Source organism: Microcaecilia unicolor, chromosome 3, assembly GCF_901765095.1.
Source record: "Microcaecilia unicolor chromosome 3, aMicUni1.1, whole genome shotgun sequence".
Classification (NCBI taxonomy): Eukaryota; Metazoa; Chordata; class Amphibia; order Gymnophiona; family Siphonopidae; genus Microcaecilia; species Microcaecilia unicolor.
Window position 1 is genome coordinate 125379806 of NC_044033.1, and position 23466 is coordinate 125403271.

Here is a 23466-nt window from a genome sequence, read left to right on the forward strand (position 1 = left end):
TAGACTCTGTCCCAATATGGCTGTGCTTATGTTCTTAGAAAGCTTATCATAAAGACAGTGGCGTAGCGGGGGCGGCTGCCACCCGGGGCGGATCGCCGCTGCACCCCCCCCCCCCGGGTGCAGACCAACACGACACCCCCCACCAGCGTGGACCCCCCCCCCCCCACCGGCATAGCGCCACCCCGACACGGTCCCCACCTGTCTACGAGCTCCATCCATCTGCAGCGCTGCTGTAAAAATCGCTTCGTCAGCCCTTCCCTCACTCACTCTGTCCTGCCCTTGAGGAAATAGGAAGTTACGTCAGAGGGCGGGACAGAGTGAGTGAGGGAAGGGCCGATGAAGCGATTTTTACAGCAGCGCTGCAGATGGATGGAGCTCATAGACAGGTGGGGACCGTGTGGGGGGGAGGCGCTGCGCCAGGGGGGGTGGACGGATGCACCCCCCACCCGTTGACACCCGGGGTGGACCGCCCCCACCGCCCCGCCCTTGCTACGCCACTGCATAAAGCATGTAGTGTTATCACTCATGCTCTACCTATATTGTGGATAAGTAGATGAACAATTATTCTATGTGACATATTAAAGACACTTTGGAAGTGATAACCATAATGCAACGCAGAAATAACTGGCACTATGGGGCCTATTTAACATGTGATAAGGTTTGGCTGTCACCCCACAGTAAATGCCAAAATTAACACACAGTTATTGCAAAACTTCTGTGTTAATCTGGAGGTGGGGCAGTCCCAGCAGATTCCCATTCAGTGTATGCAGAGAAAAATGTATGAATATGTATTAACTACATTACAGATAGAGGGATGCAGGTAGCAACACTTATTGAGGGCCATTAAATGTGCCATTTTACCTACTGTGTGAATTGTTATTGCACAGTAACTACCTCTTCAATATTTACAAGGTGCAGTGGCCACCTACTCCCTCCCCATCTCACACCCCCAGATACCTTAGGCAGCCGATGCAGAAATTGTCATTATATAACTGCTATGGACATCATGTTAACTCTTAGCATGCACTAACTACCCCATTAACAGTCAATGTCTCTTAATAAATAAATAGACCCCCATCCTCCCCCCCCCCCCCCCGATATTCAGCTGCCTCCGGTCATCGTTTTTATAAATGATGATTGTTGTCAGCTAAATTAACCCCCGATATTCAGCACCGGGGCATGTCTGGGCAAAAGCACTGAATATTGGGGACTCATTTCAGGTGGGCTGGCCGCCCGGATCTTATACAGGCCAATATTCAGCCAGGGCCCACATAAAACAGTTATGCGGACCCCGGCTGAATAGCAAGCTGGCACCCACATAATGTTTTTAAAAATGTGGTGCCCCAAGCCCCCTCCTGCCCTGTTACAAATCATTCTCCTTCCCTGCTCCCTCCCCCACTCCAAGGAAAGAAATTCACTCCCCCAAATGCCCTCCCTGCCCCTCCCCCAACCCTCCCTGCTATCCAGGTAGCCCCCCCCCCCCAGGCATACCTGCATCCCTAGTGGTACAGTGGTGGTCATTGGGGGCAGGAGCACAGCCCCCTCACTCTTCCCTTCCAATATGGCTGCTTCGACCTTGAAAGGGCGAAACATGGTCATGTCGGGCTTTTAAGTATTTATGTGTATTTATGCTTTTATGTGGTGAATACATTTAGACTTTTCTTATCATCAATCTACTGTTTAGCTACCTCACTGTGCACAGGTACATAAAACTATGAGGTTTGTCTCTTGAGAGGATTCCTATAAGCTGCAAGCAGCTTGTGAGAAATACCAACCAATTTTACAGTGGTGTTTATGAATTCAGACTTGTAGAAGGATTTTTGCAGTGCTATAAATATGTGGAAATGTGAATGAAGTACCTTTTTGTTTATCACTGAGAGACAAGGACACAAAATAGAAAAGAAAAGATGTTGTTATATCTTTTCTGGACTTATTTTGTATATTCTCACATTTCAGAGTAGTCTGTCAAAAAGAATGAAAATTAATCATGTGCAGTCGTCACAATGTACTGAAAAATATAAACCGATGCAGTTTTTGTGCAGCTAGTCCTAATGGATAGATATATGCTGTGGTACCCTTCTGCAAGTAATCTTAGCAGCTAAGCATATTTTAATTTGCAGTTATTTGATGACATTTGAGATTGCCAGTGGAAAACAAACATACCCAGCTGCAATGTACTAGACTTTTGCCCATGTCGATCCCCAGCTGTGGAATTCTTTATCCATAGCCATTCAGACTGAAATAGCAGAATGTAGTTGAAAGCTGGTTATATACCCCTAGGGATGAATAGTGTGATCGGTTGAATTTACTGCTTGAGAGCAGAAGAATTGAGGAAGAAACAGGTGGGTAGAATATTGATGGAACTGATTGGATAGTTCTTCAAGAATCAGAAGGTTTGCTTTGAAAAGTAATGGGTGGGTGGGTGGGAAGATCTGTTATTATTCTTATTGTTCTGTTTTATACATTTATTTGTTGTAATCATGCCTTGATCTTTAAGGGGGCTCCCATTAAGGCACCAGGAGGGGGATAAAGTTGCATCAACATTATCAGAACCACCCTGAAGTACTGAGGCAGGGGTGAAAGCAGCACCAACAATGGCATAGGGAATCCAAGCCAAACTGTGGGGTTAATGTGCAGGTTGCTGGACAAGCAATGCATAAAAGGGTTGAGTGCAGATGTTAACTTGCCTAGTAAACATGGCTGCATACCACATTAAAATGAATGGTAATGGGGCCATTAACTATTCCCCTAAAAATGTGAAGAATGGCTTTTGATGCATGTACAAGAAAGCTTATTTGCGAGGTCCAGGACAGCAAAGAAGGGTTAGTTGAGTATCCCTCCCTCCCCCAACACAATCCACTTGCCCCCAATAACTTTCTGCATCGGTCCCTCATTGTAGTTATAGTTTTAGAGGTTACTTGATGGTAGTAGGCAGGTATTCGTGTGGGTATAGCTAGATAAGTGTTTTGCCTCTTGAGTTTGTGTCCTCTAGGCAGATGGGGGAGTCTATTGTTTCTTCTTCCTCAGATTACTGGGATGTACGAAGATGTTTGGTTTACTAGGCCAAAAACACATTCTTGTTTAAAGTAGGAAAGACTACTGAGCTCTCTAACTATTCAGCATAGCAAACAGCCAGTTTTTCTTTGGCAACAATTAACAGTGGAAAGTTAATTACGCAGACAGTGCCTTTGAAGTATCTTCTTCCTAGGAATTGAGATTTTCTAGGAGACCTTGAGGGGCATAATCGAACGGGGACGACCATCTCTAAGGGCACCCATCTCTCAGGACGTCCCGGTGAAGGGCCGGGGAAACCGCTATTATCGAAACAAGATGGGCGTCCATCTTTTGTTTCGATAATACAGTTGGGGACGCCCAAATCTCAACATTTAGGTCGACCTTAGAGATGGTCGTCCCCGGTTTTCGGCGATAATGAAAACCAAGAATGCCCATCTCAAAAACGACCAAATCCAAGGCATTTGGTCATAGGAGGAGCCAGCATTCGTAGTGCATTGGTCCCCCTGACATGCCAGGACACCAACTGGGCACCCTAGGGGGCACTGCAGTGGACTTCAGAAATTGCTCCCAGGTGCATTGCTCCCTTACCTTCGGTGCTGAGTTCCCCAAACCCCACTCCCTACAACTGTACACCACTACCATAGCCCTAGGGGGTGAAGGGGGGTACCTACATGTGGGTACAGTGGGTTTCGGGTGGGGTTTGAAGGGCTCACATTTACCAGTATAAGTGTAAGAGGTAGGGGGTGGGCCTGGGTCCACCTGCCTGAAGTGCACTGCACCCACTAAAACTGCTCCAGGGACCTGCTGTCATGGAGCTGGGTATGACATTTGAGGCTGGCATAGAGGCTGGCAAAAAAAAAAAACATTTTTAGGGTGGGAGGGGGTTGGTGACCACTGGGGGAGTAAGGGGAGGTTATCCCGATTCCCTCCAGTGGTCATCTGGTCAGTTTGGGCACCTTTTTGAGGCTTGGTCATGAAAAAAATGGACCAAGTAAAGTTGACCAAATGCTCATCAGGGACGCCCTTCTTTTTTCCATTATCGGCCGAGGACGCCCATCTCTTAAGCACACCCCAGTCCTGCCTTCGCTGTGTCTCCGACACGCCCTCGTGAACTTTGTTCGTTCCCGCGATGGACTGCAGTTGAGGACGCCCAAAATTGGCTTTCGATTATGCCGATTTGGGCGGCCATGAAAGAAGAATGCCCATCTCCCGATTTGTGTCGAAAGATGGGTGCCCTTCTCTTTCAAAAATGCCTCTGCTTGTAGAACTGCTTATTCTATCAATATTTTGTGCTTTTAAATCTCGAAACAAGGTTAATTTTTAAAGTCCAGTATCTAATATCTAATAATCACTTCTGTTCGCTAGAGACATAAATGAAATGGCTATATTTCACTCCTGTGAAATGATGTGGAATTTTTAATGCAGAGGGAGATTAAGCAGAATATCAGAAATTTAGAGGTAAAATAAGTTAACAATATGAATTTTAACTCACAAACAGGCTCATTTTTGAACGAGAAGGACACCCATCTTTCGACACAAATTGGAAGATAGGTGTCCTTCTCACAGGGTCGCCCAAATCAGCATAATCAAAAGCCGATTTTGGGCGTCCCCAACTGCTTTCCATTGCGGGAACGAACAAAGTTCACGGGGGCGTGTCGGAGACATAGCGAAGGCAGGACTGGGGTGTGCTTAAGAGATGGGCGTTCTCGGCCGATAATGGAAAAAAGAAGGGCGTCCCTGATGAGCAGTTGGTCAACTTTACTTGGTCCATTTTTTTCATGACCAAGCCTCAAAAAGGTGCCCAAACTGACCAGATGACCACTGGAGGGAATCGGGATAACCTCCCCTTACTCCCCCAGTGGTCACCAACCCCCTCCTTCGCTATGCCTCTGGGCCTGGGCCCACCCAAGCCCACCCTTGGCTACACCACTGGGAGGCAGATAGTGGGGTGGTGAGGCATTTGCAAAGGGGTAGTTTTTGGGGTGGGACAGTTTGTGGGCTAGAGAGCCAAATTTGTGGGGTAGGAGAAGTTCGGGTGGTGATCAGTTAGGGGTTGATGACTATTCAAGAATGCAAGCAGTAGAGAAAGGGGTGAGAGAGCTTGAAATGAGTTATTCCCTTACTGCTCTGTTTCACTTTGACTTAGTTTCTATACTGTAGAAGCTGGAACTGCTTCCGCCATAGAAATGAACTGGGCCACTTTTTTTTTCTCTGGAATCTCCAGTCTGATCTGGCCGATTTTTGAACTTGATTTGTCTTTTTAACAGCTTTTCCCCCCATGCTGAATTTAATTCCATATCATTAAATTTGCCGACAGTTACTTTGCCTCCAGATAGAGAGACCGACCGACAGACAGGCAGGCATTATTGACCGCTTCTGTATAATTCTTTCTATTGGCTTGGAAAGAATACAAATGCCTTTGCTGTGCTATAACACAGCTCCATTACTGCCAACTCCAGACTTCGCGCCTTCTTTCTCGCTGCACCCTACGCCTGGAATAAACTTCCTGAGCCCCTACATCTTGCCCCATCCTTGGCCACCTTTAAATCTAGACTGAAAGCCCACCTCTTTAACATTGCTTTTGACTCGTAACCACTTGTAACCACTCGCCTCCACCTACCCTCCTCTCTTCCTTCCCGTTCACATTAATTGATTTGATTTGCTTACTTTATTTATTTTTTGTCTATTAGATTGTAAGCTCTTGAGCAGGGACTGTCTTTCTTCTATGCTTGTGCAGTGCTGCGTATGCCTTGTAGCGCTATAGAAATGCTAAATAGTAGTAGTAGTAGTAGCTTTAAAAAGGTACCTTTTGGAACTTTTCATATAGGTATCCTATTATAAAATTCTGCCTGTATGCCTTCCTGGGCCACAGAAAAAGCAGATATAAGTGAAATGTCTGCTATGGACATTCCACTTGTACCTGCATATTTAGCAGTGATCCCTAAAACACAAAGGGATCAATATTCAGACCGTGGGAGGCAGCCCAGCTAACTCCCACAGTTGGCGGTGAGCCCAGATATTCAATGCAGGGCCGTTTCTAGTGACCGGCATTGAATATCCGTTTTATTATTTGCCACTATAAACATAGCTAAGTCAATATTCAGTGCTGGCCAGCTATGTTCATAGTCCACTGTGGCCACTTAACTTGGCTGGTGAAGCACTGAATATTTGCAGATAGCTGGTTATATCGTGTGATATACTCAATTAGCCGCTATGCACTGACTGCAAATATTCTGCAGGAGATAACTGACTCCCTCCCGCTGAATATTCGCAGATAGCTGATTAAGTGCTATTTAACCAGCCAGGAGTCATTCCTGGCCCGTTAAATAGCACTTAATATCAGCCTGTAGGTGTCACTATGTATATAGCTATAATTTGTAACCATCTAAATTAGATAGGCCCAACCGCTCAGTGACTGTGTCCTTCGTATCTGGCCATGCTTTTTGGCCCTGCTTTTCACCCTTACTGACTTATGCAAATGAGGCTGCAATGACTGTCTGCACATGGCCCTGGATCCCTCTCAGGCTACCCCTGAAGTTAGATGTTTCAAATTATACAATAACCATCCTGTTATATTTATCTTTTTTTCTTACCAACCCAAAGAAAATTGGAAAGAATTATCCATTTGGGTTTGAGAGTGTCTATCCATCTGTCTGTGTCTGGGAGCAAAATGTATCTCTGAAAATTTAACAGACTGTGATAAAACCTGGCATGGGGTAAAAACAAGTCAAAAGACATATCAGTTTCAGAAATTGACCAAATACAACAAGGAATTTCAGAACATAAGCCCTTCCCACCCAAATGTCCGAATTCAGTTCTATGGGAGCAGTTCCAGCAGTGGCAGCATAAAGCCAGCATATAGTGGAAACATAGCAATTAGGAAATTATTCTTTTTAAACTGCCCTGCCTCATTTTCCTCTCTCCTCACCCCCAAAAACTACCCCTCAACACTACCCCTCCCCCCATAATTACTGCTACTATTACTTGCAACTGCCCCACCCTCAAACTGTTCCACCCCCAAAAACTATCCCCTACAAGCAGCGGTGTGCTGGTAAATGTTTATCAACAGGCTCTCTCCCCAGTCCCCCTTTGCGCCCCCCCCAAATTGCAGAGCTGGCTATAGCCGGGGAGAGAGCCTGGGGGGGGGGGGGGGCAATGCATTACTCTCTCAAGGAAACAAAAAGATTTTGAATGTTCCCAGGTTCCAATGTAATTTATGTTTAATATGGGATAAAATGCCATAAGTAAATAGCAGTGGCGTAGCCAGAAAGCAATTTTTGGGTGGGCCAACAAGTCAGATGGGTGGGCACCAGGGTTGCCAACTTTTTTGAAATTGAAAAACTTGTCACCTGATACCCCACCCCATGCTCCAGCTCTACTCCACTCCCAATAACTTCAATAAGGGTAGCAGTGCAGGCTTCAGGGGGAAGTACAAGAGATTACACTCTTCCGCCTCCATTGAGCCTCGGGTCCCTAACAACCATACTTAGCCTGTATAGCAAGACCAAACACTTTTCAACATATCTTTCCAGTTACACGCTATAGAAATGATCCCAGAAAGTATAGTCTAGTATTAAAGGCAAATAAATTCTGCATCCACAGAACCCCCGGTCCCTCCCCCAATGGGTACAGAGCAGAGTTAGGACATTTCCCCATAAAACTCACCGTAATCTCAACAGCCGCCATATAGTAAATTAAACAATCTTTAAAACAAAATGTCACTCATAACCTAATGCAAATCTACAATGCCAGCACTAACTTCCAAAAGAAGGATCCTATCTATGAAAAAGGCATTGCCCTACATATTACAGTGGGGCCGTAAAATATCAATACATCTATTGGGAAAACTAAACAAACCAAACTTACTACAGAAGGCTACATAGAAAATTCATGCTAACAGAATACCTCGATCACACACACGGAATAAAAATGCCAAATATAGAATAATTGACTAAAATGTATAAACATAAATATAACCAAAACCCCAAAAAGCCAAAACTTGCATGTAATACAATACCAGAGATACAGAAAGAAATGCATTTCCTCCTGTGCAAAATATAAACATAGTACGTGCCAGGGATGGTGTTGGAGTGCAACTAGAGCAATTGCTCTTGGTCCCCTGGCGGCCTGGCCAGAGAGAGCCACAAGCATGATGGAAGCTGAAGGCAGTGCAGTCTGGTGATGGGCTTTAGAGTTCCCTCCCAAATTTATGGCCTGGGCTCCAGCCATGTGTAACACCAGCTCTGGCAAGATGTACATTCCAAATGTGACACATTTTAATCACAAAATTGAAAAAAAATGATTTTTTTTCTACCTTTTGATGTCTGGTTATTTTATTTTTCAAATCAGCTTGGTTCTAGTCTCTGGTTTCTGCTTTCTTCTGTCTTAATTCACTTACCAGGGTCTCCTGTCTATTTGTCATTTCTTCTCTCTCCATGTCCACCATCCATCTCCCATCTCTGTGTCCCTATAGTTCCTTGTCCAGTATCTCCAGTATGTTCAAATTCCTGCATCCATCACCACCCTTCTATCCCCTACCCCTGTGTCCAGCATCACCCCTTGTGTCCCTATGCCCTCACATGCCCAGTATCTCCCTTTTGAGTTCCTATTGTCCCCTATGTCTAGAATCTCTCCCCTGTGACCATATACCCCTCCCTCCAAGTGTCCAGCATAGCCTCTCTATTCTCACATTCCCCCCTCTCTGTCAGGCATTACCCCTCTGTGTTCATATGTTATTCCAATACAGCATCTCACGTCTGTTTCTGTATCTCCCCTTTCTTCCTCACTCACACCAATGTCTCTCTTTGCTCTCCGACCCCACCTATCCAGCTACTCTGCTTCTCTCTTCCAGCTTTTGGCTCTTTCTCCCACTGTGGGTTAAACAATTTGTCTCCCTCTTCCTTCATCCCCTTGATCTGCCATCTCTCTCCCTTCCCTCTAATCTCTCCTCCTGGTACAGCACCTTTCTCCCTTCCCTCAAGCCTCCCCATGCAGGCCTTCCCTCCAGCCTCTAGCCCCCTCCCCACAGGTCCAGCACCTCTCTCCCTTCCTTCCAGCCTGCCCCCCTTGCAGGTCTAACAACTCTCTTCCTTTCCTCCAGCCCCCAGCCTCTCTCCCTTGCAGGTCCAGCACCTCTCATCCTTCCCTCCATCTTCCTCCCCCCCTTTCAGGTCCAGCATCTCTCTCCCTTGCCTCTAGCCAGCCAGCCACCCCCCATTGCAGGTCCAGAACTTCCCTTCCTTCCAGCTAGCCACCACCCCCCTTTGCAGATCCAAAACTCTCTCCCTACCCTCCAAGCAGCAACCTCTCCCCTTGCAGGTCCCAAACCTCTCTCCCTTCCCTTCAGCCAGCCATCTCCCCCCTTTTGCAGGTCCAGAATCTCTCTCCCTTTTCTCCAGCCAACCCCCCCCCCCTTTTGAAGGTCCAGAACCTCTCTCCAATCCCTTCCCTATGCCTCAAGCCTCCACCTCCCACCCCCACGCAGGTGAAGCCACTGTCTCCCAGCCTGTCCCTCTCCCACCCTACAGGTACAGCCACTCACTCCGTTTTCCTCCCTCACTATCACTGATCACAGATGAAGAGACCTGCTCCAGAGCCTTCCCTGCCACGATCAGCTCTCTTCAGCGCAACTTCCTGTTTCCCAGAGGGCAGATCGTGGCAGAGGGAAGGCTCTGGAGTGCTCAGCGAATCACTGCTGGCCCCGCCCTTAATTTAAACCGGATGCTATTGCTTACGGCAGGGGTGAGGGAGGGGAAAGAGAAAAGAAGACTCAAGTGAAGCTGCGGTTGCGATCACGATGGCGATCGCGGTTGTGGTTTTGATCCATTATTTTTGGGTGGGCCTTGGGTGGGCCTTGGGTGGAAATGGGTGGGCCTGGGCCCACCCAGGCCCACCCGTGGCTACGCCCCTGGTAAATAGATAGATAGATAGATAGATAGATAGATAGAAACTGAATGTTGAGCACCTGATTCTCATAACATGACATCTGTTTTATTGGTCCTTTACCAGGAGAAAAAAAATCTCTGCATGTATATAACACGTGCTAGGGTGTCCCTATAACCAGTCCCTCCAAATGACAAACAGATTACGATTTATAACAAATTACTTGTCTACTTATAAAAATTATACTTTCTCTAGTTCATCCGTATGCTGCACAAGATGGTTGGCACGTTTGAAAATATAAATGACGTTAAATAAAAATGCTACCAACAATTAAGCACAACAATGTACTTGCAGCAGCTCATATGATATCCGATCTGATCCACTCTGGCTCGCTCCACGCTCCATCCATCTCCCATCCCAGACTCATGCTTTCTGCAGCTGCTTTGGCTCCATCCTCTCTGCTGGCGCCACGGCTCCCTCTCTCCTGATGATCTGCTCTCTCTGACTCTGGGAGCGGATCGGCCACACCGTCCATCTGGCGTCTGTCTCTGCGCTGGGGCACAGGCCAGGCCGTTTGAAGGGGGGCCGGGGGGCACGGAGACCGCTGCTGATGGCAATGAGTGGAGAGCCAGTCACTCAGAAAAGGCCGCGGCGTGATTAGTTTTTTTAAAGCAGTGTTGGTATATGTTGACAGTGAACAGACTGCTTCGGCCAATCCCAGGGGCTTTCCTTCAGCCTTCCCCACCCACGAGGGCTTAGGAGGGGCCCCGGGATTGACTGAAACAGTCTGTTCCTATTTCCTGCCGATGTGTACCAGCACCGCTTTTAAGAGATGAAGCGCCCCGCGGCCGGCAAGAGGCAAGGAGGTGCGGGGGGCAAAACCTGAGCGCAGAAAGGGAGGGGGCGCAAAAGATGCCTAAAAGCCACAGACATAGGGGAGGAGAATGCCGATATCAGGAGGGTATCCAAGCCCACATTTTGGGAGCCGGTTGTTAAAGTAGCTACTTTAACAACCGGCTCCCAAAATTCTTAAAAATTTAACCAACGGCTCTTGTGAGCCGGTGCAAGCCGTCTCCAGCACACCACTGCCTACAAGTGCTCCACCACCATGCAACTGCCCCACCCCTGCAACTGCCACACTCCACAAAGTGCCTTACCTCCAAGAACTATTACCACAAAACTGACCTTCCACCCTGAAAGCTGCTCTAACGACCAAATCATCTTCCCTGCAAATAGCCTCATCATCCCCCACATTGCACCATCCTAAGAACTAGCCCACACAACTCCTGTACACCCTGCAAACTACCCCAGCTCCCAAATTTACTCCCACAAGTGCTCTTCCATGTTGAAAACTGCCCCACTTCCAAAGGTACTACCCTACAACTGCCCCACCATCCCACAGTCTGCCCCACATCCAAACAGTACTCCCCACAAACTACTCCAGTGGCCCCCACCTACTTGCAAACTGCACCATCCCCAAAATCCAACATCCTACATGATCTCTTGCCCCCAAAACTACCCTCACAATTGTCCCAGTGCCCTGCAAACTGCTCCCACTCCCGAAAGCTATCCCCTTGCAGCTTCTCCACCATCTTGCACACTGCACCCAACCCTCAAGAACGACCCTCTACAAGTAGCCCAGCACACTCCAAACTTCATTCACATCCCAAAACTACCTTCAGCACCATTAGCAACCCCCCTCCAAAGATACAATACTTGCACCACACATAGACACGCAGGATTACTGAGGATAGAGCACTGAACGGTAGCTTTAGTCACAGGTAGGTAGGAGGCGAGTTTGGGGGAATTGTTAAGCTGTTTCTGCATTCTTTGGTGCAGGGAACAGAAATGAAGCCCCCCTCCACCCCCATCCAAAATAAATATGACCCAGTGCATTTCTATGTGAGAAGCAGTTCCAACAGTTGCAGCATACAAACATTTATTCATAGTGATCACATAGTGATTAAGGAACTGTACCTTTTAAACAACCCCACCTGCCTCTTATCTCTTCTCCCAATCGCAGATATGCAGAAGACCAACAAAAATATAAATACACTCATAGAAACACGCATATGCAAGCATTCCTGCACACACTTAGAAATAAACACATACACACACATATGCCCATATATACAAACATACCAGCTCACCTACACCCAGGTGCATATAAACAAAATAGATAAACATAGAAAACTACACTTACTGGCAATGTAGATACAAGTGCAGGTGGATGTGGGTACATACACACACACACATACATGCAGAGAAGTTGGAAAGAATTCCTTGAATCATGCTCTGCATGCTTTCCCCGCTTGCTGTGCCTTTAAAAATAGGCTTCACTATTCTATAAGGATCCGCACGCAAATCTTTTAGTGCACAACTCAGAAGGGAGCGTGGTCATAGGAGGGTAATGGGAAGGTCAGGGGCATGCACTAAAGATGTGCGCAGTATTACTGAATAACAGGGGTCTGGGCCTAAATTACATGTCAGGATTAACACCAGGTTTCACTGATATGTGTATTATCATTCATAAGGAATTATGACTATTAAAAATATATAAATAAAGAATTAACACCAGGTTTCAATTAGTGTAAATCCTTGAACCCAAAGTTTGGCACAGAAATCAGCTCTTAGCGCTATTCTATAAATGGCGTCCAACTTGGAGTGCTGTTTATAGAATAGCGCTCTGTGCTGATTTTTATTTACGCCGAATTTTGAGCACCATTTACTGAATATAGTCCTTGATAAGTAAGGTTCCCTCTATTTTTGTTTTGACAGTTGAAGAAAAATCTGCTACAATATCCAGCTTGACAGAAGAGACTGAATCAAGCAAGGATAAAGGTATAGGATTTATTTATTTATTTAAAACATTTGTATTCTTAATGATCTAAGTGTGTGTCTCATTTTGAAAACTGGAAATCTATATGTGAAGAAATTCTTGGAACCTTAGCTCCAGTCAAATGCAAACTGAAAATTAATTAGAAAATCAGATAAATGGTATGACCAGGAACTTATGCTTCAAAAACATTTGTGTAGAAGATTAGAGCAGTTCTGGAGGCGTTCTCCTACCTTAGAAAACAAGAATGCATGGCATTTAAAGATCCAGGAGTATAAGCTTCTACTGGCCAGGAAGAGGAGAGATTATTACTCCAACATAGTTGGGAATGATAAAATAGATACCAGAAAATTATTCTCCATCCTTGATCAACTAACTAAGGTAAACCATCTACATAAGTACATAAGTAATGCCATACTGGGAAAAGACCAAGGGTCCATCGAGCCCAGCATCCTGTCCACGACAGCGGCCAAATCCAGGCCAAGGGCACCTGGCAAGCTTCCCAAACGTACAAACATTCTATACATGTTATTCCTGGAATTGTGGATTTTTCCAAGTCCGTTTAGTAGCGGTTTATCTAATAAACACCGGGGACAACACTTCCCCATCTTGTTCCAAAACAAGATGCAGACAACCAGAAATCAACTTAGCTTAAAATCTCATTTTTGCTGTGCCCCACCATTTAATGCTCCCATTTCGACACAAGTCAATAGAATCTGGTTGCAGTTTGATGAGATACAACTCTCAGAGGTGGAACGCTTATTTACAAAATATGCTAAATTAGTCTGCTGTATGGATGCCTGTCCTCCTTACTTAATTAGGCTAGCCTCCCCAACACTATTTGAGGCCCTTACTCAATGGCTAAACTTTCACTTGCTCTAGGGAAAATTTCTCCTCACTGGAAGCAACATTGTCCTAACACCCATACCAAAAAACTTTAAAATCAGTCATGTCTGATGTGAGGAATTAACACCAGTTGCATCCATTCCCCTGTTTGTCAAAATTATGGAGGACTGTGTGGCAGAACAAATGGACTGTTATCTTCAAAATTTTGGCATTTTGCAGCCTTCCTAATCTGGCTTCCGGAAAATCCATAGCACTGAAACCATATCAGCCCTGGTGGCGTATGCTAAAGAGCTATTTTGCAAAGGACAATGTGTGATTATTATTCAGTTTGATCTAAGCAGTGCATTTGACTTAGTTGACTTTGAATTGATGACCCAAATTCTGAACCACTTCGGCATCCAAGGCTATGTCTTATCTTTGTTCCATGGTTTTCTAACAAGATACAAGATACAACTTTGGAACACAACAATACAGCATGAAACAATTAGCATGTTTAATGTTGGAATGAAGACATTCATTGCGTGTATGCTGTTTATATACATAAGGAGATTTTTTGGGCCAATGGTGAAGCAGCCCTGCTCTTGTTGCTTATTGCAATTGTGAGCTTCTTGAGGTGTTTTCCTCCTTATAATACTACTTAATTTGGAAGTCGAGCCATATATAAGAGAACTCTTGCTAGATATATTTTTGTATTTCTAACAAGGACATGATTCTTTCCAACAGGTGGAGCAATTCCAGTGGGATCCCCTAGGGTTCCCCACTTTCCCCCTCCCTTTTCAACCTACTAATGCAATCCTTGAGTACTACTTTTGATCAAGCTAAGATAAAACATTTCATCTACATGGACAGTATCAGTGTGATCACCCATGTTTCTAAACTATGGTCCAACATGGTATATGCATTTTCCGGCACTAGCTCTGGTTGTAATAAAATCGTGCTAGAGCCATTGTCCATAAGCCCAGCCACCTGGGTCTGCTTAACAGTTACTGGGGTCCTGTAGTGTTGTGGAAACTCATCTGCTTCTTTGCTTGATGAATGACCAGTAACTTTCTGTGCTGCAGCGTGGGCCTCCTTTGTGGGACTGGAGTCACCCAACTTTGCACAGATAATCCCAAGCCTGCACTAAAGAGCCTTGCAGTTCTTGCATCAATCTGTACGTCCACACTGATAACAAGGACGTTCATGCCTAAAGTCTATAGGATTTTGGAGAACAATGTGGAGGGTTTGATGACAGTCTCTAGGGTTGCAGGGATATTTGGCTTAGGGCCCTGGCTACCCTTAGATCCCAGCTGCTGCAAATAAGGACAGTGTCTCTTTCCCAACCAGGGACGGTTAGCCATTAAGATGTCAGCCAAATCAGCCACCTTCTCTGGAGTACAGAGCTGGTGATTTTGAACATGTTTCCTCACCTCTGGATGACAATCTTAACTGAATCACAAACTCGCTGGGATTATATCTACCCCCTTTTGCAAAGTCCCAAATTTTAGTCTATAGGTCTTGGGGGTAATGACATAACGGTTCAACAAAGCTTTGCGCACCTCCTCAAACTGCAAGCATATCTCCATGGACTGTCCTTGAAATGCCTCAAGTGCTCTACCAGTGAGCTTTCCACCCAGATAGTGCACCCAGTCTTTGAGGAATCTCATTGAGGCAGCAAATTCTCTCAAAGGCACTTAGTTGTCAATCATGTCACCTCGGGTATCATCAAACTGTGAAAATAAGTTGGGCCCGATCTGAGCTGTGGCCCCTGTCTCTGACCTCTGCTCAGGGGTTGGGTTGGAGCTTTGGATATGAGCCATTTCCATCTCCAGCTTCATTTTCTGCAGCTGGAATTCATGCTCCTCTTGTCGCTGTCGCTCTTTCCGGTCCTCTTGCCATTATCACACTTCCTGTTTCTCTCACCACTGCCGCTCTTCCCATTCCTCACGCTGCAGCTGATCTAGCTGCTGTTGCTCTATCATGTAGTTCTGACGGATTTCAGCTGACATGGCACCAGGCCCTGCCAACGCACGGGCCGTTGTGCACAAGCAGTCTGGTCTCCCCTCAGAAGAACTCTGCACAGGCCAGTCCTGCATCTCCTCCTTGCCAATGCCATCTGGTTGCTTGTTTGTTAGGTCAGGCTTATCTGGTGTCTAAGGTCTGCTACCAGTTGCCATCAGCACACTGATAATCTCCTAACACTACCAAAGAAACTGAACGAGGAAGGACCCTGATATTGCTGCACGTGTTCAAAGTGCTCTCTGACTGGAGGCTACAGATGAAAAAAACTCTGGAACCACTCAGTGGATGGTGACCCTCTCCCATACACTGAGCCTGACAATTCCACCATGCTGCCCCAAAAAAGGGACAAGATCTGTCACAAAACACTTAGCCACCTGCCTGGGGTTACCCCGCGGCCACTTAGAGGGTTTATCCCCAGCACAGCTCAGGTCCGCCTGCACCTGCCACTTGTGCGCTACACGAGCACCCTTCTCCCACTGACTGGGTCCCAACCACCTCTGGGTGAGTCTCCTGCTTTTAAATTATCCCCACTGATTTCTAGGTTACTGAGGTCACATTCCCAGTGGTCCCACAGTTCTTAGAAAGCACCCACAGACCCAACACACAAACCACCAGGATCGTTAGTCAGTGCAGACAAGCAGAGGCAATAAACTAAAAATGTTTATTGTCATGAAAAATTTGAACAATTAACAGAAAATGTTCAATTAGCAGAACAATAACATGTAACTGAAATATGGATCAATTATAACACTATCTAAACATTTGCTTACTATCTAAGTAGTACCTGGAGAGATCAGAACATATAGCTGCTCACAGGTTGTCAACTATAACTGTTCACAGGGCCTCAGCAAAGAGATCTTTCTCTCTCTTCTCCCTGGCTAAGACTGGAGAAAAAGCCAGTACATCCTAGCTGAAATTGAGCTCCTGGGCCAATCAGAGCCCAGAACAACAAGTTTTAAAAGTAGCTGGCCCATATCACTGCAGGTTAACTTCTTCTCTGTGTGCTAACTAAAGAAGGAACAGTCATTTCTCTGTAATGGCTTTAAATATAAACATGCACCACCTGCTGGCCAAACGAGAGAAATACACTTCAAGAAACAATCAATACAGTTTACAAACTTACAAACCCACTGTTTTGTCACAGGCCCTTTTACTAAAGTTTAGTGCATCCTAAAAATCAGTGTGCGCTAAATTCCACATGGCCCATAGGTATAAAATAGAACATATAGCATTTGGCACGTGGTTTGGCACGTGCTAATGTCCATTAGCACATGCTATTCTTTAGTAAACTTGTCCATAATTATTTAAAGTCATTAAAATGCCTAAGGATTGTGAGGAGTTCCAGAAAGAGCTTATGAGTCTAAGGAACTGGGCAGATAAAATATATCATGAAAAAGTGCAAAGTGATGCACATAGGAAAAAACACTCCGAACTACACATACAAAATGCTGAATTTTGTGTTAGGAATCACCAGCTAAAAATAAAGATCTTGTACTTATTGTGGATAGTGCCAAGAAAAGCAAATGGAATGTTCAGGGTTAACCATTATGCTACTTAGGCGCATGGAGCCACTGTGTTTGGAGTGTTCTGTGAAGTTCTGGTTGCTGAATCTCAAAATGGATATAGCAGCACTAGACAGACTCGGGAAAAGGCAACGAAAGTCATGGAAACATCACTTATGAAGATAGGCTAAGCAAGTTAGGGCAGGACATCAGACTCAGAGAACAGAACGAAGCTGTTCTCTGAGTCTGACGTCCTGCACATACAACATGCAGGATGTCAGCATGCAACAGAACAAAGACTTTTTTGCACTGACTGCAGGACGAAGAGGACGTCGGCTGGCGGGGATTGGGTCCCCCGCCAGCAAAAGCAAAGGTAGGTGGCGGTGGGGGAGGGTTCACGCGGGGGGGGGGTCAAGAGGGTTGTCGGGAGGGGGGTCCAGGACGAAATCTACGGGGGCCCAGGCCCCCTCAGGCCCCACGTAGCTACGCGACTGCTTCAAAGGAAACCACTACTTAATGACCCTGTTCTCTTCACAGCACCCAGGAGGACCCTGTACCAAACAGGGCTGGCAGCTTTCCTCCTACCTCACAGCACCACACCTCTGTGGCCTCTCACACTGCTTTCATGTGCTGGACAGAGCTACATTTACATTCTCACACTCCATGGCAGCTTACTCTTCCCCCCCAGGGAAGCTCCAGTGGCAGGCCCTTCCTGTCCTCCACCTACTCCAAGGCAGCTTCTCTCTCACTCAGTTTCCTCTCCCTTCTGGTGGCTGGAAGCCACCCAGAAATCTTTCCCTCTCTCGTAGCTGGAGGGAATTATATACCAGAGATGCAGCTAAGGGACTGAGCTTCACCTTCCCTTCTCCCTCTAGTGGGGAAGGGAGTAACTGGCTCCCCTAGCACTGGGCAAGCTCCCCCTGCTGGGGTTGGAAATCCCTTCCACCCTTTTGGGGCTACCCTCCTCTCTCCTGCTTCCAAGGGCGTCTGGGAACTGTAGTTCAGGGATTAGCTGCTTCTCTGTGGGGCCCCGAGTGCTAGCTTGATCACATACTGCATAACTTTGGAAATGAGCTATGAGAAAGATTTACTTTTTGGGATATGCTGGGTGCTTTTGATCTGGACTGGACTCTGTAGGAGACAGGATGCAATGTTTGATGTACCTTGGTATGACTCAGCATGGCTTTACTTATGTTGATTTTTGATTGCTGTGTTTATTGATTTTATTAGGATTTATTTACCACCTTTTTGAATGAATTCACTCAAGGCAGTATATAACAAGATACAATATGTGTTTTATTTCTAGTGTCTACCTGTTACACACTTAGAATAGCTAGATTAGACAGGCTATAAATTAATCAAAATAAACAAATAGACATATCCTAGAAGCTAATGTTCCACAGTCATTGAAGAAATTGAAGCTGAAAAGAGGTTGGATATTTCAGCAAGACAATGATCTGAAACATATCTTAAAATCAACCATGAATTACAAGAGAAAAAGATGAAGGTTTTAGAATGGTTTTCACTGACTCCAGGCTTGGATATTATTGAAAATCTATGGAGAGAAGTCAACATTCAGTGTATATCAGGGGACCTAAGAATATTTATGAGCTGGAAGAGTTTTGAAATGAACAGTCTGAAACTAGTCCAAAAGCAAGAACAGAAAGATTCTTAGCTGGCTGCAAGAAAACATTTGGAAGTACTGATTGACCTGCTATATTCACTGTTTTCTTATTTGAATCTTTCAGAACTGCAGATAAATTGGTAATTGTGCATTATAATTTGCAAAAAGATGCCATGATGACATTGTGTCATCTTCTGCTCACTACTGATTCACTCAACCATACATAGACTGGGTGTGGCTAAATATTTGGCCAAAATTGATGCCTGGCAAGGCAGGTGTGATGCTCAGATTGTAAAAATTATAAAAATAAAAAACCCCAACCTACACACACACACAACCCTATTTAAAGTATTGTGGGGAGAGTAAAGTATTACTATTACCAAATACTTAATAGGTAAACTGAGGTATTGGAATATTTTTTAAAAAGTCTTGCCTCTGGATAGAAACAAGACCCCACGATATTCAGCTGGCAGTGGTCAGTGTTTTTTTTAAATGCTGATCATCACTAGCTAAATTAACCCCCAATATTCTGTGTTGGACCATATCCGGAGACCAGCACTGAATATGGGGGTCTAAATTTGGGCGGGCAGGCTGCCAGGAGCTTATGCGTGCCAGCTGACTATCGGGTCAGCATCTGCATAACTCAAAAAAGTCTTTTGAAAATTCCATGATCCCCCTCCTGGCTCCTCCTTCCTTCTAACCCCCATAAAGTTTAAGCCCCCTCCCCAACAATTTCATCTCCCAACCCTACTCCCAGTGCTCTAGGTGTTTAGCTTAGCAGGGTTTAAAAAAGGTTTGGATATTTTACTAAAAGAAAAATCTATAAGCAGCATAAAATATATTGTACTGTTTTGTGATCTTACCAGGTACTTGTGACCTAGATTGGCCACTGTTGGAAACAGGATACTGGGCTTGATGGACCTTCAGTCTGTCCCAGTATGGCAATGCTTATGTTCTTCCTTATTATCGGGTGATCAAACTCCACCCCCTCAACCTGCTGAATTGAAGAAGTTGACTGGTTCTCTAGCTCACGAAGTAACCGATCCTCCCGCTGGGGTAAAAACTTCAGCAGAAGCCTCTGCCAATCTTTGGAGAAGAAACAGATATTGAATTACTCTAATTAAATTATCGGTTACTACTGTTGAGCCTCAAGTTACATTTACAAACTCTTCTTCCTTTACTGATTCTACTGAAATATCTTTGAAAGATGTGTAGTCAGTTGATTTGAGGATTGCTAAGACTCTACAGAGCAATCTGTTACAATTTTCTAAATTTACTGAGGACTCCTCTACAAAAATGTTGGATCATGAAAACAGGGTACTTAATGCTGAGCAGCATTTAGATAAAATAGATTCTCGAGTTGTTATATTACAGTCAGCAATTGTTTCTATTACCAGGGATAGTTTGTCTCTACATCTCAATTGGAAGCAATTGAGAATATGTCTAGGGCTAAGATTTTGCAATTTTCCTGCTACCCATGATTTATCTTGTCTTGAGTTGTTTAAAATGTATTTTAAAAATATCTCGCAAGTTGATCCTGAGTTTAAACTAATTGAAAATATTTATTATTTGCTGAGGGGTACAGCAGTGGTAAATCAAGATGGTGAAATGGATTTACTTAAGTTTCCTGATAGTTTAAATGTGACAAATATCGTAGGGCTGCTTTTACAAAGCTGCACTACCGATTAACAGCATGCTGAATGCAAAGAAGCCCATTCTATTCCGATGGGCTTCTTCGCATTTAGCGCACCTTAATTGATAGCACAGCTTTGTAAAAGGAGCCCTTAGAGTCTTCTCAAGATATAATTACTAAAAGATCTACACTTTTGGTTGTTTTTCAGTCAGAAGAACAGAAAATTTTGGTTTTATAAGCTTATTTTTTTTTTTAAGTATCCTTTTATGACCAACCAATAATGATGTGTCCTGATATAGCAAAATCTACACAGTTGAGAAGGAAGGATTTTCTTCAGTTGAAGCCCAAAGTCTTAGTAGTTGGGGTAAACCCCCCCCCCCCCCCCCCCCCCGGAAGGCTTAATTATACCTCTAATTTTTATATTTTCTTGGATCATATTCATTTAGAGAAAATTTTGGAAGATAAGCCTTTGGCTAAATCTCATAGGGGACCTTTTACTAAGGCCTACCGCACGGTAAAAGGGCAATACTGTAGGATGTACTGAGGGGTCCCGCGGTAGTTTAGCCAGGAGTATGCGCTACTTCCACGGTAAAAAATATTTTTTATTTTTCTGCTGCAGGAGGCATGTCTAGGGGCAGAGAGTTGGTGTACCTGAATTAATTAGGTAGCACAGGCACATTACCACACGCTACCCGATTATCACAGGAGTAGTGTAGGAGCCCTTACCGCCTCCTATATTGGTGGCAGTAAGGTCTCCCAGTGGTAATGGCCACATGCTAATGCTGGAGTGCATAGCACACCCAAGCACTAATCACAGAGCTAGCCATTTTCTAGCGTGGCTTGATAAAGGTACCCCATAATGTGGTAGGTAGTTAAAAAGGTGGGAATATATTTAAGATTCTAATTTAGATTGGTATCTGTGCTCTAAGCTGACTTGGGGCACTTTTACTAACGCATAAGAACATAAAAATAGCCATACTGGGTCATACCATAAAATACTACTAAACATACTAGAATACTTCGGGATCGGTGGAAGCGTACTCAGTTGGATCAATGGCTTCCTAACCGCAAGAACATACCAAGTGATAGCAAATTTGAACACATCACTACCGTGGAAACCAGAATGTGAAGTACCCCAAGGATCACCTATATCACCGACCCTTTTCAACCTAATGATGACCCCACTAGCCAAATCCCTATCCAACCAAGGCCTTAACCCCTACATTTTCGCAGACAATGTCACGATATACATTCCATTCAAACATGAGCTAACAGAAATCACAAACAAAATCAAACTTAGCCTCCAAATCATGAACTCATGGGCGGATACATTTCAATTAAAACTCAACGCAGAAAAAACACACTGTCTCATCCTCTCATCACTACACAACATGCACAAACTCACCCATATAAACACCCCAGATTACACCCTTCCTGTTTCAGACAGCCTGAAAATTCTCAGAGTTACAATCGACCGAAATCTCACGCTAGAGAGTCAAGCAAAAAATACAGCAAAGAAAATGTTCCACTCAATGTGGAAACTTAAACGAGTAAAACCTTTCTTCCCGAGGAAAATATTCCGTAGCCGGTTCTAAGTCACCTAGACTACTGCAATGCAATCTATGCCGGATGCAAAGAACAAATCATTTGGAAACTCCGAACTGCCCAAAACACCACAGCCAGACTCATATTTGGAAAAATGAAATACAAAAGTGCCAAGCCCTTATGAGAAAAGCTACATTGGCTACCAATTAGAGAGCGAATTGCGTTCAAAATCTGCACCCTGGTTCATAAAATTATTCACGGCGAGGCCCCAGTCTACATGGCAGACCTTATATACCGTATTTTTCGGACTATAAGACGCACCGGACCATAAGATGCACCTAGGTTTTAGAGGAGGGAAATAGGAAAAAAAAAATTTTCCTCTTTCCCTCCTCTAAAACCTAGGTGCTCCGGTGCGTCTTGTCCGGGTTTTGGACCTCCGTTGTGTACTTACAGGATTCCATGTTCCCTGGTGGTCTAGTGACGTCGGGGCAGGAAAGAGCCCCCTCTTTCCTGCCCATCGCGCTGCTCTCCATGCTTCTCAATGCTTTCTGATGGTCTCGGCGATATTCAAAATGGCCGCCGAGAATCTCGGCGGCCATTTTGAATCTCGCCGAGACCGTCAGAAAGCATTGAGAAGCACGGAGAGCAGCGCGATGGGCAGGAAAGAGGGGGCTCTTTCCTGCCCCGACGTCACTAGACCACCAGGGAAAATGGAATCCTGTAAGTACACAACGGAGGTCCAAAAACGCTACCTTCGGACTATAAGACGCACCCCCCATTTTTCTCCCAAATTTTGGGGGAAAAAAGTGCGTCTTATAGTCTGAAAAATACGGTACTTACCAACCAGGAACACAAAAAGGTCAGTTCGCACATACCTAAATCTCCACTACCCTAGCTGCAAAGGACTAAAATATAAATCAGCATATGCATCCAGCTTCTCTTATATAAGCATGCAACTATGGAATGCACTTCCAAACGTCATGAAAACAATGCACGACCTAACAAACGTCCGGAAATCATTAAAAACCAACCTGTTCAAAAAGACATACCAGAATGATCCAACCTAAACACCTGAACCCTGCAACACAATCGAAACTCATACCAGAACTGGACAAAACTTAACTCTTTCTCTTTGAATTCTTAATTTACTCCGTCACTTATGAACTTTAACGCAATACCACTCTGTATTTCTCTTACCGGAATTGGTAATCGCCATCACAGTACTATGTAAGCCACATTGAGCCTGCAAATAGGTGAGAAAATGTAGGATACAAATGCAACAAATAAATAAATACCAATGGTCCTTCTAGCCCAGTATTCTGGATCGAACAGTGGCCAATCCAGGCCACAACTACCTGTCAGAAACCCAAATAGTACCAATATTCCATGCTACCAATCCAGAGCAAACAGTGGCGTCCCATTTCTATCTCAATAGTAAACTATGGACCATTATTCCTCCAGGAACTTGATAAAACCATTTTTAAACCCAGATATGCTTACTGGTCTGTAATTCCCTGGATCAGCTCCAGAACCGTTTTAAAAAATCGATGTTACATTGGTCACCCTCCAATCTTCAGGTACT

General features: G+C 44.8%; 1 protein-coding gene across 1 annotated transcript in view; it reads left to right on the forward strand.

Moving 5' to 3' along the window:
• Positions 1 to 23466, forward strand: part of MACROD2 (mono-ADP ribosylhydrolase 2) — a 2039061-nt gene that overhangs the window by 1884916 nt on the left and 130679 nt on the right. Inside the window, exon 13 of the mRNA XM_030194677.1 lies at positions 12676 to 12738. Within this exon, the coding sequence (XP_030050537.1) occupies positions 12676 to 12738 (63 nt within the window). The remainder of the gene's footprint in view (positions 1 to 12675; positions 12739 to 23466) is intronic.